Source organism: Chlamydotis macqueenii, chromosome 2 (genome assembly GCF_036417535.1).
Source record: "Chlamydotis macqueenii isolate bChlMac1 chromosome 2, bChlMac1.mat, whole genome shotgun sequence".
NCBI classification, from domain to species: Eukaryota; Metazoa; Chordata; class Aves; order Otidiformes; family Otididae; genus Chlamydotis; species Chlamydotis macqueenii.
In genome coordinates this window covers 70,419,013-70,433,884 of record NC_141557.1, presented here as the reverse complement: position 1 = coordinate 70,433,884, position 14,872 = coordinate 70,419,013, and the positions used below count along the sequence as shown (strand labels likewise).

At 40.4% G+C, this 14,872-nt stretch overlaps 1 protein-coding gene across 1 annotated transcript in view; it reads right to left on the bottom strand.

Annotated features, from left to right (window-relative positions):
* LOC104477431 (uncharacterized) overlaps positions 1–1,014 on the bottom strand; it is a 124,926-nt gene extending 123,912 nt beyond the window's left edge. The window contains exon 1 of the mRNA XM_086741480.1: positions 907–1,014. Coding sequence (XP_086597606.1) covers positions 907–1,014 — 108 coding nt within the window. The remainder of the gene's footprint in view (positions 1–906) is intronic.
* Positions 1,015–14,872: the final 13,858 nt, after the last annotated feature.

The following is a 14,872-nucleotide window of genomic DNA, read 5'->3' as shown; positions in this document are numbered from 1 at the left end:
CTCCACACAAACCATACTTAACAACTAATCTGAATGACAATTATTTTCAGCTTAATTAGAAAATCTTAATTAACAATGATGATTTAACCTTAATATTTTTGGTTTCTGAATCATATATATAAAAAAAATTAACATTATGTGAATAAATAAGACAATCTTTTTAAACCTCAAGGCAGGATTACTGATGCAGTCAGACTTCGTTATTAAACACATTCTAAATTAAACGCCTCTATGAATTTTATACTGAAATATATTGTGATAGTTTTGCATGCCAAATGTGACATTTTGTATTTTAGATTCATCTTCTGTAGTAATTTTGGAAATGTCATACAAACAAAGATTTTGTCATTTACCAATGGAATTACTATGCATGGCCGGTTAGCCATCTCTTTTCTGGCTCTTCTGGTTGTTTCAAGTCAGCAAGCCATAAAAAATCTTTATCTCTCTGAAACACAGCAATTTGGAAGATAATCGAATAGTGACTGGGGGGCAGAAACGCCAGTCTGAGGAATTATACCACAATCTCTCTTGCATTTACAACCTTCCTCAAAGCGAGTGTCAGTCGAGTAGGAAAAGTAGATAGAAGATTCATCATATTTCAAGCCTGTCTCATTTGCATGGTGGCGTAGCTGTCTCATCTCCTGCTGAAAGACTTTGCTTGGCCAGTGCTGACAAACTGTTTTGAAGAACTCTTGCCATGCCCAAATGATTCATCATTAATAGCTTTAGACATTCTCTTTAAGCGTATGGTTACTTCTGCTGGAAAGCATATTTTGAAATCTGCTAAACTCTATCCTCTTAGACTATGAAAAGGAAAAAAAAAACCAACAAATAATAATGCAGTGAAATTGATCTAGTCATTTAGCAGTTCACTTCAGGGAAAAGAGCACTCATGGTAAACCTTACCTTCCCACAAGGTCCTGCTGCTCTGTCTAATCCAGTATTCGCACCTGCAAGGTTACCAAAGCTGGCGACCATTTCTTCTTCATATCCACTCTCCTCTCCTTTCAACATCCAACTTCTCACTCTGCAGCAGTTAGACAGGGAAGAGGGAAGAAGAACTGAAAACAAATAAACTACAATGCAGACACAGAAAGCACTTGCTGTTGGAAATACATCACAGTTTGATGTTTTCGTTGAATATATTATAAGCCTTGCAGGGCACTCAGAAGAAACAACAGTGTGCTACAGCAGAGAAATGGCTATGCTTCCAAAAGCAGCAGATGAAAAATGCAGTCTCAGCCCCAGTAACATGACCACTATTTGCCAGTCTGTACTACATGTTGATATAAGGAACCTAAAGTTTCACTATTTGTGTATAGTCAGCTCTGTCTAGCATTGAGGCTTGGGTTTTAGGTTAAGAGTACTAAAGTAGGAAGCCATTGCCTCTGTTGACACTTTGAGGACCAGGTGACAGCTTCAATAAACTGGAATGGGTTTTTGGAAACCGTTGGTTCCTTGGGGATTGGGTCACTTTAAACCACTGAAAAAAATCTTATTTTATTTATATAAATCTTACCTTTTTTAAAAAAAAAAATCCTATAAATTTATATATAAATTTGATATAATTTATAAACCTTCTAAAAGATTTTACTTTATATATATTAAAACCCTATATATATCAATTATAAATGAATATATATGTATATATACACACACACAGGCACATACACAAGTATTCAGATGCATGTGAGCCGTTAAACCTTCCTTGGTACTCATGTGTTAACTTCTTGCATAGTTAAAGTAGTTTGGGGGGTAATCAAATCAACTCAAAGATTTTTTTTTTTTTTTTTTTTTTTTAAAGAGAAGCCCCTGTAGCAACACAGAATGCTGGCAAATACTGTACAAACAGCCCTACACTGGATGACACAATGCTGCCCTGCTTAGTGCACAGGATACACAAAAGACACAGTACCCTATGGAGAAGCCTTGTTCCTAGAGCACAGCAGAAGTAAATGCAAAACTAAGTCATTTACAACAACCACAATGAAGCTGTATGCTTTGGCAAGCTCATCCCATCTTTCCATAGATACAGAACCATGAGCAATTCCTCTGTCCCTACTCCACACTAGTATCTAAATAGAAATGACCCTAAGTAAAAACATCTGTAGATGCTCTGCTGGCTTCAAAACATTTCAGCTCTTGTTTTCACAACCCACCTGAAAAGTTTGGGGAGGGTTGATCAGCCACACTGGCACTGGCGATGCTCCAGCCACACTTGCAGGTGGAGCCAGGGCAGGCAGTAGGGCACAGAGAAAGACACAGCTCTCAGGAGCTGGAGGCTGAGCAAGCTGTTTGTGGCTGAGGGCCAGCCATGTGCCACCCTGGAGGTCAAGGGAGCTGCTTGCAGCCTGCTGAGAGGAGTTGTAAGGAGCCAAGGAGAAATCACTGTATCAGGCACAGCTGCAATTCAGGATTAACTTGGGCATCTACGACACAGGCAATCAGAGGACAGGCCCTCTTAAGCTGCCAAGCTATGTATTCAGTTAAGTTTTTAGCCACAAAAGAAAATGCTAAAATTTGTTGTTCACTCAAACAAAAAAAAAAAAAAAAAACCATCAAGAATCAAATCAAGAACATTTCCCTGGACTGCGTTTCTGAAGCATTCCTTCAATATTTTCTGACTTGCTTTCGGAAAATTCAAACCTAGAGTCTTCATTCGTGTTTCCTCCCTTGCATGCTAAGTGATAATTTGAGAAGCCTCCACATCTGTAAAATTAACATGGTTCTTTATCAAGAAAATTACAGACATTCTGCAATCCTACTAAATATCCCAAGCTCATGCACACATGTTAGCTAGGTAACACATAGTTCAAATTCCCCTCTTCTGAAACAGATGCTCCTGTCCCCAAGTTCTGCATTGCTATAAATCAGTTTCTACTCGGACCTTGTCTATGCCTTTTTTGTTGTTGTTTTTTAGAAACGTATTTATACACATTTACATCAATAAAATTACCACTGGTGCACAGCTAAACTATTTTCCAGATTCCTCTACCAGTAGAATTGTTTCATGTAAATGCCCAGGCAGTAGCTGAATCAGTTGCAAGATCTGTGTAGACACTTGTCACAATGACATCCATGGGAATTTTGCCCAAGCCAGGATGAGATGAGAACTAAGGACAAGATTCCAGTATTAAGGGCTGAAAGCAAGAAGCACAGGGTCAATCACCTTTGAAGTTTTATCCCTAAGCCGCAGTCAAGTCAACTTGGGTCCAATTGTCCTAAATGGAAGTAACAGAAGATGGTTCCTGAACGGTGCTAGCTAATCTGTAGAGCTGAAACATCTGAGAAGTTAACTTCTCTCCTTGAGAAGAATGGTCTGTTTGAAACTTTGTACTTATTTAGTTTCTCTTGATGGAAATTATTTCACTTAATTTGGTTAGAGCTGCATTGACACAGGGGTTCATTAGGACACTCATTTACTTGCAATTCAATTTAAAATTAAATACACTTTGTTGTTGATTCTATTACTTTTAAACTACTGTATCTATTGCCTTTATTAGCTGCTAATACACAATTATGAAGGTAAACAGTTTTCATTACTGAACATCAAACATTTAAATAACCGCACTTGATCTCTCTTTGGCTGCACCATTTTTCTCCTTTCCTTTTTTTGCTAGGTATTAGATTCAAAAGAATAACTTATTCAGTGAAGTTAGGCCTCTTTTGTGCTCACCACCACACACGTCAGCTGTCACAGCACAAAATAGATTCCTTGGCTGCATCCATGACGGTTATTTATTTCTTCTATTCATTTGTTTGTGGATAACGATGCATGTGTTTATCTGAAGGTCACATATAGCTTGATCACAAAAATATTGCTCCAATTTATATTTCCTTCACTTCCTAAGGGTAATGCAGAGGTAGGGATGAATGGCGCTGGGAGAAGACATTTGGTCACCTTTTGGAGTGCGTTGTGTGTAGTCCTTAAAAATTACAATCCAAGCTGGGTATCTGAAAATGGAAGCCTCTTTCAAAACATAGGTTTATTTTTTCCAGGCCTGACATCCTTTGTTTGGGAGAAGTTCCATTCATTGATATCTGTAAAGCACTGCAAGATCTTTGGAAGGAAAGCACATTAGATAGAAATACAAAGTAGTCCTTAGCTGACATACCTTTGAAAGAATTCATGAACCCTGGCTTGCAACTTTTGTTTCTTGTTGCGAGACACTTCCTTATGGTGCTTTGAGTCCCATATGCCAGAAAGAAAAGATTTAAAAAAATTAGTTTGTTTCCAAACATACAGAAAGAACATGGAAATAAAAGCCATGAGTGAGTAATTTTGAAAGGTTTGCCCTGGTCTCCTTGAAGTTGAAGGCTGAAGTTTTTCAGAAGCAATTAGGAATTTCAGCCACCATTACTTTACTGCATTATTTTTTTATGTAACCTTTTTCCATATATTTGTCCATATTTAATCCATTATTTCCAAGGAAAACTGAGCTCTAATCTTGTTTTACAAGCTTGATCAGTACAACGTATACTTGTGCGCAGTAGTGCCCCACAGTCCTTATTTTTACAACACCTAACACATAGTCATATATATGCTTACATATATACATATATATATGTGCATAAGTATGCTTGTACACACACAACAAAATATAACATACAAAACAGTTAGGCATAGACCACCAGCCCACAACTTGTCTTGCTTTAAATCTGCTTCAAATCTTGATGCCTTGTCTCATCACAACTGTTTTCAAGTGTTTGGTAAGAGGGACTGGCATTTTTGGAAGTTGCAATGTGTAGGAGGCTAACTCACATGAGCAGTCCTCTCCCCTCATGGTTCTGCAGCTCTCCAGCCTGAAGCTGGAGGGCCTGAAATTGTTTTACTCTTGCACTGCAAGCTGGAAAATGTAATCCCATCAAGAAGCCAGCATCTACATCTTTTGGATTGTGTTCTCTGTGCAAAACCGAAAAACCATAACCCTGCTGAAGGTTGTAGACTCCAGAAAACAAAATTCTTCTCCCTGACCTTCACTGTTCAGAGATCTTGCTGAATATTCAAGGGCATTTCTCATGCCAGGATCTTCTACTGGTGTCCCTGAGACCGACATAGAATTGTAGAATCATAGAATGGTTTGGGTTGAAAGAGACCTTCAAAGGTCATCTAGTCCAGCCCCCCTGCAAGGAGCAGGACATAAAATGTGCATACATTACTAATATACAAGAAAGCTTCCTGTTGTATATCCTATACTTTCATCTAAACAGAGTAAAATTATGCTCCACTTCCATTCGCATCAAGCTTCAAAGACAAAAAAAACCCCACATTTTGGTAGGGAAACAATATAATAGTCCATGGAGAAAATTTCCCCATCAGAGGTTCCATATCTGGCTGTTGAAGTCACTCCTTTCTTCCAAATCTTTAAACTTTTTGACAAATGTCTGGCTATTTTCAAGGAAGCTTAGGAATCTCTGTTGAAGACTAAGGCAAAGCATCCTGCTTAGTTGCAAAATTAAAATTGTCAGAGTAATAATATTACAAAAGCCTATGCGTGTAGACTATAGCATAACCTTTTTAATCCTGTAAAATTAAAGCAGAGGCAACATAATTGCCTTAAAACACAGTATGATTTGTTGATAGTCCCAGCAGAGACTCTCAGATGGATGCAATAAATTCTCCAGGCCCTGGTCAAGCATCACACATACATGATTACAAAAGTGGCATGACCCAACTAGCTCAAAACAAGACCTTCCAGCTCTCCACATGGCAGTTGTGTCATGGGCAATGCCTCCTTCACCATTGCTCCTCCATTAGTGGGAACCAAGTCCTCCTGCTCCTGGACAACTTTTGGCAGAAGTTCACTAGGAGACCCTGGAGCAGGGAAAGGGACCCATTTCTCTCCCAACCCAACAAATGCTGCTGCTGTTTTTCTTTCTCCGGGCTGGTGAACGCCTACCTGTGCCACTTCCCTAGGAAGGACTGGGAGCTGGCTTTGGTCCCTACTCTTCTCCAGCAGAGCTAGTAGCTGTCTGCTTATGGTGATTAGATCCCCCTCATGCTATTTCCCGCAGTCCAGTGAGGGCTATTGCCACTGGGGCACACAGCAATTGAAAGGACAGATTGTTCCTCCCTGGCTACACTGCAGGGACGTGCTTTTGCAGGCATAGGGGACTTCTCCCAGTGGCAGCAAGGACCGAGCAGCGATGTTCATCACCCTTGTGAGGCACGGGGACCAGGTTGCCATGGCTGGGGCATTTGGGAGGGTGTCCAGCAACAGAGCTCAAAGTCTTTGAGGTTTAATGACAAGAACTACTGACCTAAAGATGTCAGGCATTTCCAGAGTTTGGTGGCAGATAGGAAGGGGTTTAAAGTTCTTGGCTGAAGCAGTAAAAGCTAAAGTTCAGAAAGTGGGAAGAGGGCTTGGTTTATAATTTATCTCCTGGATGCAGCTCTTGGTGATGCCTAGGATAGTGATTTTTGAGTTCAGCACTTAAATTAAGAAATAAGATGAAAAAGAAAATTCTCTTCATGTAAAATGTTGAGTAGTCACGATATCGTAACAACATTCAGACATTAGGAGTCCAGGCTTACACTGAGCCAGAAGCAGAGAAGTTTTGGGAGAAATGAAAAAAAAAGGTTGTATTACCAGACTCCCATGGCTGTCCAATCCCCTTGTTTATCTTCCTAATCTTAATTAAATAATGAATATTCAAAAACAAAATAAATTGGGATTCTCTGTACTGACTGCACTGTTTTCCATCTCTCTGTCTCTGAAGTAGCAATGGGAATATGATTTAAAACTATTTCTTCAGGATCCTAGTGAAATATTTGTCACAGTGTGTCATGATAATTTTTAAAAAGCTCTATCACCTACCTAATACATTTGTTAAGTTTATTCAAATCTTATTGAACAGGAAAAGTGCAATGAGTCATGGTTAATATTTCTTTACCTACACTAAGAAATAAAATATATCAAAAATTCAATGCTTAGGGTCCTATTCAGAAAATCTCTCTGAGTCTGTAATACATCTTCTACATGATTAAAAAAAAAAAAAAAAACAGGAAACTTGCTTTAAAATGAATTATTCACCACCTTGAATAAATTTCCATCTTTCCTATTTGCAAAACCCCAAAGTCAGTTATGTAAATTTTAACCTACACTAATTACCTCAGGGGTGTGCACGCTAAAGGAAAATAGATGCAGCAGAAAAAAGAATCCCAGACATTTCCATCACCAGGAAGCAATTTAATAGAGGAAAAAAATGTGTAAGTTTTCAAAAACAGAGCAGCCCATGTAATTTTTTTTCAAATGTGGAGTAATCATTGCTGCAATATCCTTTGAATCAGGGATTTACTGGAATAAACCCAAGTGCTTTTTCTCAGTGGCACATACCATCACACACATAGCTAAGTGCTTGTTTCTCATCAGAACACCAGCATTGTCTAGACTGTAAAAACAACCCATTGTTGACACAGGCGTTCCCAACAAGAGGGCATGAAATGTGGTTTAGCTTCAAGTTCATATAGACATGGAGGGCCCTTTCAGGAAAAAAAAAAGTGACTAAAATCTAGGAACCACTGGATATCCTTCAGAGCTTGCCTGGGATGTACTGGAGAGAGCGAGATGTTCTTTGAAAGCAAAGGGCTCAATCACAGCACCTCTTTTGTCCTGTTCTGGGTCCTGATAACAGGCACTGCTTTAGCTGTGAGCCAGCTCCTTCACACATCTTTTTCAGTTTCTTCATTGGGTATCTTGAGGTCTAATTACACAAATAGCCCATCTACTGATTTCAGAGAGCATGATCAAGAGCAGTATTTGAAAAAGGTCTTTCAGTCTGGGCTCGACCTAGAGACACACAATAGTAAGTATTGTTTCTACTGCAGACAAAAGAAGAACCTGACTCAATATTATTAGTCAGTGCTGACTGGTTATTTTCACTATGAAACTACTTCACAAACGGTGAAGTATATACCTATAATAATTTTCAATTTGGAAAAAAAAATTATACAACACCTCCCGTAAACATGTCTTTGCTTCTTAGGAGAAAGTCCACAAAATTCAGCAAAGTTTTGAAGGAAAATGGAATTGGTTTTCTAACATTTAGCAAAAATGGAGCAGTTAGGGAAAATATTTACCCTTCTTTTTGATCAGTCCTAGCACTGGTATTACAGCCTGGTGAGGCAGTCATCCCATTGTGATTTGAAACAGTCAGTTGAGCCCTGGCCCTAATGAAATCGGACTCCCTGCAAGGAGTGCTGTGGGGATGGCCTTCCCACCTCCTCACCAGGTCAGGGTGCAGCAGAGGCAGCATGGAGACACCACTAGTGGGGCCTTCAGCAGCCTCCCACCTCCCACAGGGATCTCACATGAAGAGGATTCCCAGTACTTCTGCTTTGCTCCACTCCATGAGAAATTGCATCTGTACATCACAGCGCAGATAGCACTACCTTTCTAGCCATAAACAAATACCCAGATAAAAGCTTGTTCTGGTTTTGTTAGTGAGGGGGGGGCCTAAGATGGTAGCTTCTGTAGGAAACTGCTAGAAGTTGCGCCCCTTTTGCTCAGTGGACTCGGCCGGGCCTAGGGCGGACCTGCTGCTGGCCAAGGCCGAGCCAATTGGTAGCAGAATGTCCCATGATAATGCCTCTGCGATAACGTATTGAAGAAGGGGAAAACAGGAAAAGAGGGGGAGAAGATGTGAAGCAGCTGAGCAGGGGGCAGAGAGGGGGAGGCGCGAGCCTTGTGGGCCTTGCAGGCCTCACCCTCTGGCCTCCCGCCGGGCAGCCGACTGGGCCCAACTCGGCCTGGCCTGGCTGCCAGAAGTGGAGGGGAGATGAGAAGTGAATAAGATGTAAAAAGGATCCTGAGAGGCGTCTGCCAGCCTGTTGTGAGGAACGGCCGCAGACACCAAGGTCAGTGAAGAAGGAGGGGGAGGAGTAATGAGGCTCCTGGCCAAGATTCCTCTGCAACTTGTGGTGAAGACCATGGTGGAGCAGGTTGTCCCCCTGCAGCCCATGGAGGTCCACGGAGGGGCAGAGATCCACCCGCAGCCCGTGGAGGACCCCACGCCGGAGCAGGTGGAGGCCTGAAGAAGGCTGTGGCCCATGGAGGGCCCGCTGGGACAGCTGTTCTGGAGGGACTGCACCCCGTGGAAGAGATGACCCACGCCGGAGCAGTTTCATGAAGGACTGTGGCCTGTGGGGAGGGACCCCATGCTGGAGCAGAGGAGGAATGCGAGGAGTTCTTCCCCCGATGATGATACAGCGGTGTAAAACAACGCGTGATGAACTGACCGCGACCCCCATTCCCTTTTTCCCGCCCTGTGCCGCTCGGGAGGGGAGGTAGTATAGATAATGTTAAGCCCGGGAAGAGGGAGGGGTGGGGGGAGGTTATCTTGTTCCCTGTCTCATTCTCCTGCTAATTTTAGAAATAAATGAATAGTTTTCCCCAAGTCGAGTCTGTTTTGCCCGTAACGGTAACTTTAAGGATTTTCTCCCCGTCCTTATCTCAAACCTTGAGCCTTTTTTCCTATATCATCTCCCTCTATTCTCTCGGAGGGTGGGGGGAGTGAGAGAGAGACTGCATAGTCTGGTCCCAATCGGGGCTGAACTACGACAAAGCTTTTTCCTAGGATTTCATTCTCTGCATCCCAAAACATTTTGCAGTGACAGAAACCCTGTCCACTCCATTTTTACAGATGGGAGAAGTGAGATGCCAAGGAGAAGTGACTTGCCTGAGCTCACCTAGCAAAGTGTCAGCAGGACTAGAAACAAAACTCGTATCTCTAGTCCCATCAGTACCTCCTAGTCCTCCTCCTTCACAGTCTGGCTGCTGGGTGGAGATTTGTTCCCAGTGACTTTCAACATCTAGTGCACTGTGTATCACAAAACAAGCAAAAAATGAAGAACCATTTCTGATTTGAAAAAAAAAATACTGAAAGAAAAGTTAACAGTCCTTTCAGGCAGAGTGAAATTTTAAGAGGTTAATCCCATGTTAACTACAGAGAGATCACAGGGAAGTTAGGCACTGAGAGGTAAGTGGGATGAGTGCCCTTCATTGAAAGCAAAGACTCTAGTAGCTGGATAAGGTCTGCTCTGAAAATTGCACTGCCTGTTGGAATTCAGGTGACCTTGTCACGTTGGGAGATGGCCACAAACCAGGAGGTAAAGTTGTGTCAAAATTCTGGACACATGGTAGTATTATTCACGGTGCACTCTGCCAAAAATGTGCCGTAAGTTCTGAGATATGTTTTTAAAAAGAAAAGAGAAAAAGCAACAAAGCAACTCTCCCCAACTTTCCTTCCAAATAGAAAATTAAAATAATTTACTGTTCGTGAGCATAAGAAAAAAAACTTAGACAATTAAGCCATTTGTAACAGCTAGGAAAAAAAAAAAAAGAAAAAAAAGAAATCCTACTCTCATACTGCAGAGAACATGAAGTGAGACTTACTTTAGTCTTGCTACAGTCTTATTACACTGAATAATACAGATATGTTTAGTGACAACATTATAGGTCAATCATTTTGATAAATTTGTAAAGCATTGTATTACCTCTAACAATGCAGTGAAGACCGAGCTACCAGTCAACATGGGAAAGCAGTACCCTGCTACCAAGGTGGATACTTTTATAAGACATATATATTAAAGACACTAATTTTGAACAGTTATGGAAACTAGATCTGGCTATAAAGTAAATGTGATAAAAAAAGAAACCGATCTTCCCCGAAACTTAGAGATGTTGTTATTCAGGATTCTAATCCAAGGTGATAGTACTGACAAATTAAAAGAACTTGAATCACTTTGTTTAACATGCACTGAGTAAAGTTTGGAGGGATGTCTGTTGCAGAGTTACCCAGCCTCTGCAAAATAAAGATTTTGCCTGTCCAGCCTCAAAACAGAGGACTCTCTCTTCTCGTTTCTGTCTTGCTGTTCACAAAAAAAAGATCACCTGTAGTTTCTTCAGAACCACCAGGTACTCCTTCAGATGCTTCTTATTTCACAGTTGAGAAGATGTAGCTTCAAGGTCATAAAGCTTGATGTCCTCATCAAAATCTACAGAGTGTTGTAAGTGTATGCAAGGCCATTTATCAGAGTTCCTGACAAGTACAGCTGAGCACTGAAACTATACAATGCTGAAAAGGTGTTTGCCATTGGTGAAGAGAATTTAAGCAGAAATGTGCTAGCCTGTCAAAGCTCCACAAGTTCAGATGTCTCCCAGTTGGGCTAGAAATCATCAGCTACTAAGAAGCTTCAGGTAATTTTAGCATAAAGAGTAAGATAAAACGGAAGATATAATGGAAGATGCTAACTATGTTTTATTAGAGAACACATTTCCTTCAGTATAAACTCATGTAGCATGAGCAATGCTAGTTGAAACCAAGGGAACTATGCCAATCTATGAATCTAAAATTACTAGTTAACATAAAAAAAAAAAGTGAACATAAGCTATGTAAGAAACGACAGAGGTTTACAATCTTTTCTATTTTCTGGATACTGACAGTAAATCATGGCACAAACAACTGAAGAAAATCTGAAAGGAAATACCAATTGGAAATACTGAGACCTTTTTTTTGTGGTTTTTCCCCATTCTTCCTCAATTTAAAAATGTTTGCTAATTTCAGCACAGAATGTTTTTATTATTTCTATAGTCTTTTCAAAGTCTCTTATGAAACTTTACTCCTTTAATCCTCTTACTCCCCTCTAAAACAGGTATCTAATTTTTCATCTGTTTTGCAAATAGGGAAAACTGAGTCATAGTAACTAATTTGCTTGTTATAGCCCCATCAAAAACTGATGTTTATGTCTGAGGTTACAGTCTATCCCGTCTTTCTGAGTTCCCATTCTTTTTTTGACTGTCAGTGAAGCATTGCCTCACAAATTTGTCTCTATAATTGTAATCTAAAAGCATAGGCTTTAACTTTATCCACTAACTTCCATTTATACTGCTTTCACATCATGTTCTGTTTCAAGTGTGCAGACATGCACTTGAACCCTTTATAATTAAAAGGTATTTACTTACAATTAGTATATGAAAATTAGAGAGAGAGAAACAATGCTTTAACTATAGTTTACTATGTGATTGTCTTAAACACAGAGGCAATGACAAGTTGCCAAGCCTAATGACTTTTCTTTGTAGAGAACAGATGCCCTCCTGCACATCCACATCCTGCTTCATCTCCCTGATGAAATCGTTTCACATTTTTAGCGGAAATGTAAGCCCTCCTCTGATTTGAATTCTGACATGAGCAATTGTATCATAACCTCACACTATACTGACACATCTTTGAGTGAACATATGTACTTTAGTGTATGTTCTCGTTGTAACCACATAGTCCTCAAAGCTGTATCTTGTTTAAGGGTCTAGCATAGTAGTGAAGGAAGCCAACTTTGTTAACAGATTCCCAGCAGTCTGAGCAACAGTGATGATTTCCCACTTTTGTACTAAGCAAGAAAGCATGCATGTAATGTAACTGGACTGTCTTTCCTAATACTTCTACATCTCACATCTTACAGATGACCTGGTTATGTTTCGTATTAACAAACCACTGTGAACTCCAAAGCCCTTAAAAACTCAGATTACACATGGAAAGTCCAATACCTCAAAGTTAGCCCTGCTCTGAATTAGACAGCCTCCAGAGGTCTGGTCCTTCCCCACCTGAATTAGTCTGTTCTGTGAAGCAGAGCTTGAAAGTACCATCCAACATAGATTCCTCCTGACAAATTCAGCTCTACTGTAAGACCAGAGAAGCAGAAAAGTTACAACACTTAGAGTAATTAATTTATTTGTAGCTCAGTAGAATCTGTGTAGTCTATTAAGCCAGCTGAGGAGTCTCTTGTCATAAAAGCCAATCAACGGTAGACTTAGCTACACCTGTGACTACAATTTGGCTCCAAATGTATTAAAAATACAAAGACAACCTCCCTGGGGTAAAAAAAAAAAAGAAAATGCAATTCTGGAGAATACATGAGTAACCAAAAATGTGTTTTCACTATATCTATATTTGCAGGTTCATGGCTGTATTTACTGCTAAAGTTCACCCTTTCCTTTATAATTCTTATACAAGTTCTACTTCTTTTAACAGGTGGTCAGTATTTGATGAAGTCACTTAAACTTCAACAGAACTTGGCAATCACTGATTCTCTTTGAAGAATCTTTCCAATTGCCTCTGTTTATTGAACCATAGAAATAGACTTCCTTACTGGAATTTGTATTAGGATAATGAGCCAGAGAGCTGACCAGTCAGATTACCTTAAGCAGCAGCAAATGCAGTATCATCATTTACAGTAGCTGTAGGATTCATTGTTCCAGCTCAATAGAATATCAAGAATTGCTTTAATTGTTTAATTACCCTTCTGATCTTAAACAATGAAAGAACATAGTAAAAACTAAGTTAACTCCTTTATCAGTGAAAAATATAAGAAATATAGAAGATTTTCATTCCTTCCATCTAAATATTTACTTAAAATCATGTAACTCCTGAATAAGGCAATCAAATTTAAAAGACCATCTGTATGAATATTATGGGTGTTGTGATAGCACAGTGACAGGCCCTTTACAAACATATAAAACAGCTTTTCCACAGTTCTGCTTATGTTAGCATTCATAAAAAAAAATAATAATAATAAAAAAGTATGTATATCTGAGTGTCCAGAAGCAATGAGGGTGGAAAATTCAGAGTGTTCTCTCATTTCCCATTGAAGAAGCAGGAGCAAGCCTGATGGAATAAAGATATTTAGAAATCTCAGGCTGCCAGCCTACAGGATAGAGAAGTCCCCTGGCTACACATACTGGGATCTTGGTCCAGCTTTGGGTCTGCTAGGTGGGTGCTGATGCACATCTGAGGGCTTGTCTAGTGAGTGTCATCAGAAGTCCAAGGGTCAGAAGCCCAATACCCTAAGGCTTTGGGAAGTTTCCCTTGTGTTTTTTCCCCTCAAACACAGATTTTAGTGAAGGGTTTTTTTCACCAGTCCAGGAGCAGTCTACCTGGCAGGACTGTAACAAATTCAATAAGCTTGGCCTAATGACAAATTTCAAAAGGAAATTATGTGCTAAGCAATTCTGATGGGTGTATCTGTCTATCTGTGCCCTTGTTCTTCCTCTGTAAAATGGAGATACCCACAATTCCTACTGTACCACATAAACTAAATGGAAACCATTATACTAATAGATTGTAGAGATACTTTGACACTCATATAAAAAGCGTAGCATTTAACTTACCTAAAACGAAGTCACTCACTTTAATGACATGATAAAGTCCTGTAGAGAAGGATATAAGGGCACTGGTGGATGCAAAGCTGGTCATGAACCAGCCATGTCTGCTCCCAGTCCAGACAGCCAACTGCGTCCTGGGCTGCATTAAAAGAAGTGTGGCCAGCAGGTTAAGGGAGGTGATTCTCCCCCTCTGTTCCACTCTTGCAAGACCTCATCTAGAGTACTGCATCCAGCTCTGAAGCCCTCAGTACAGGAAAGACTGCTGGAGAAGGTCCAGAGGAGGGCCACAAAGATGGTCAGAGGCCTGGAGCACCTCTCCTATGAGGAAAGGCTGAGAGTGTTGGGGCTGTTCAGCCTAGAGAAGAGGAGGCTCCGGGGAAACCTTTTAGCAGTCTTCCAGTACCTAAAGGGGGCTTTATAGGAAAGACAGGGAGAAACTTTTTAGCAGGACCCATTGTGATAAGACAAGGGGTAACGGCTTTAAACTAAAAGAGGGTAGAGATTTAGACTAGAGACAAGGAATAAATTTTTTTTACAATGAGAGTGGTAAAATATTGGCACAGGTTGCCCAGAGAGGTGGTGGATGCCCCATCCCCAAAAACATTCAAGACCAGGTTGGATGGTGCTCTAAGCAACCTAATCTAGTTGAAGATGTCCCTATTCCTTGCAGGGGGGTTGGACTAGGTGACGTTTAAAGGTCCCTTCCAACCCAAACT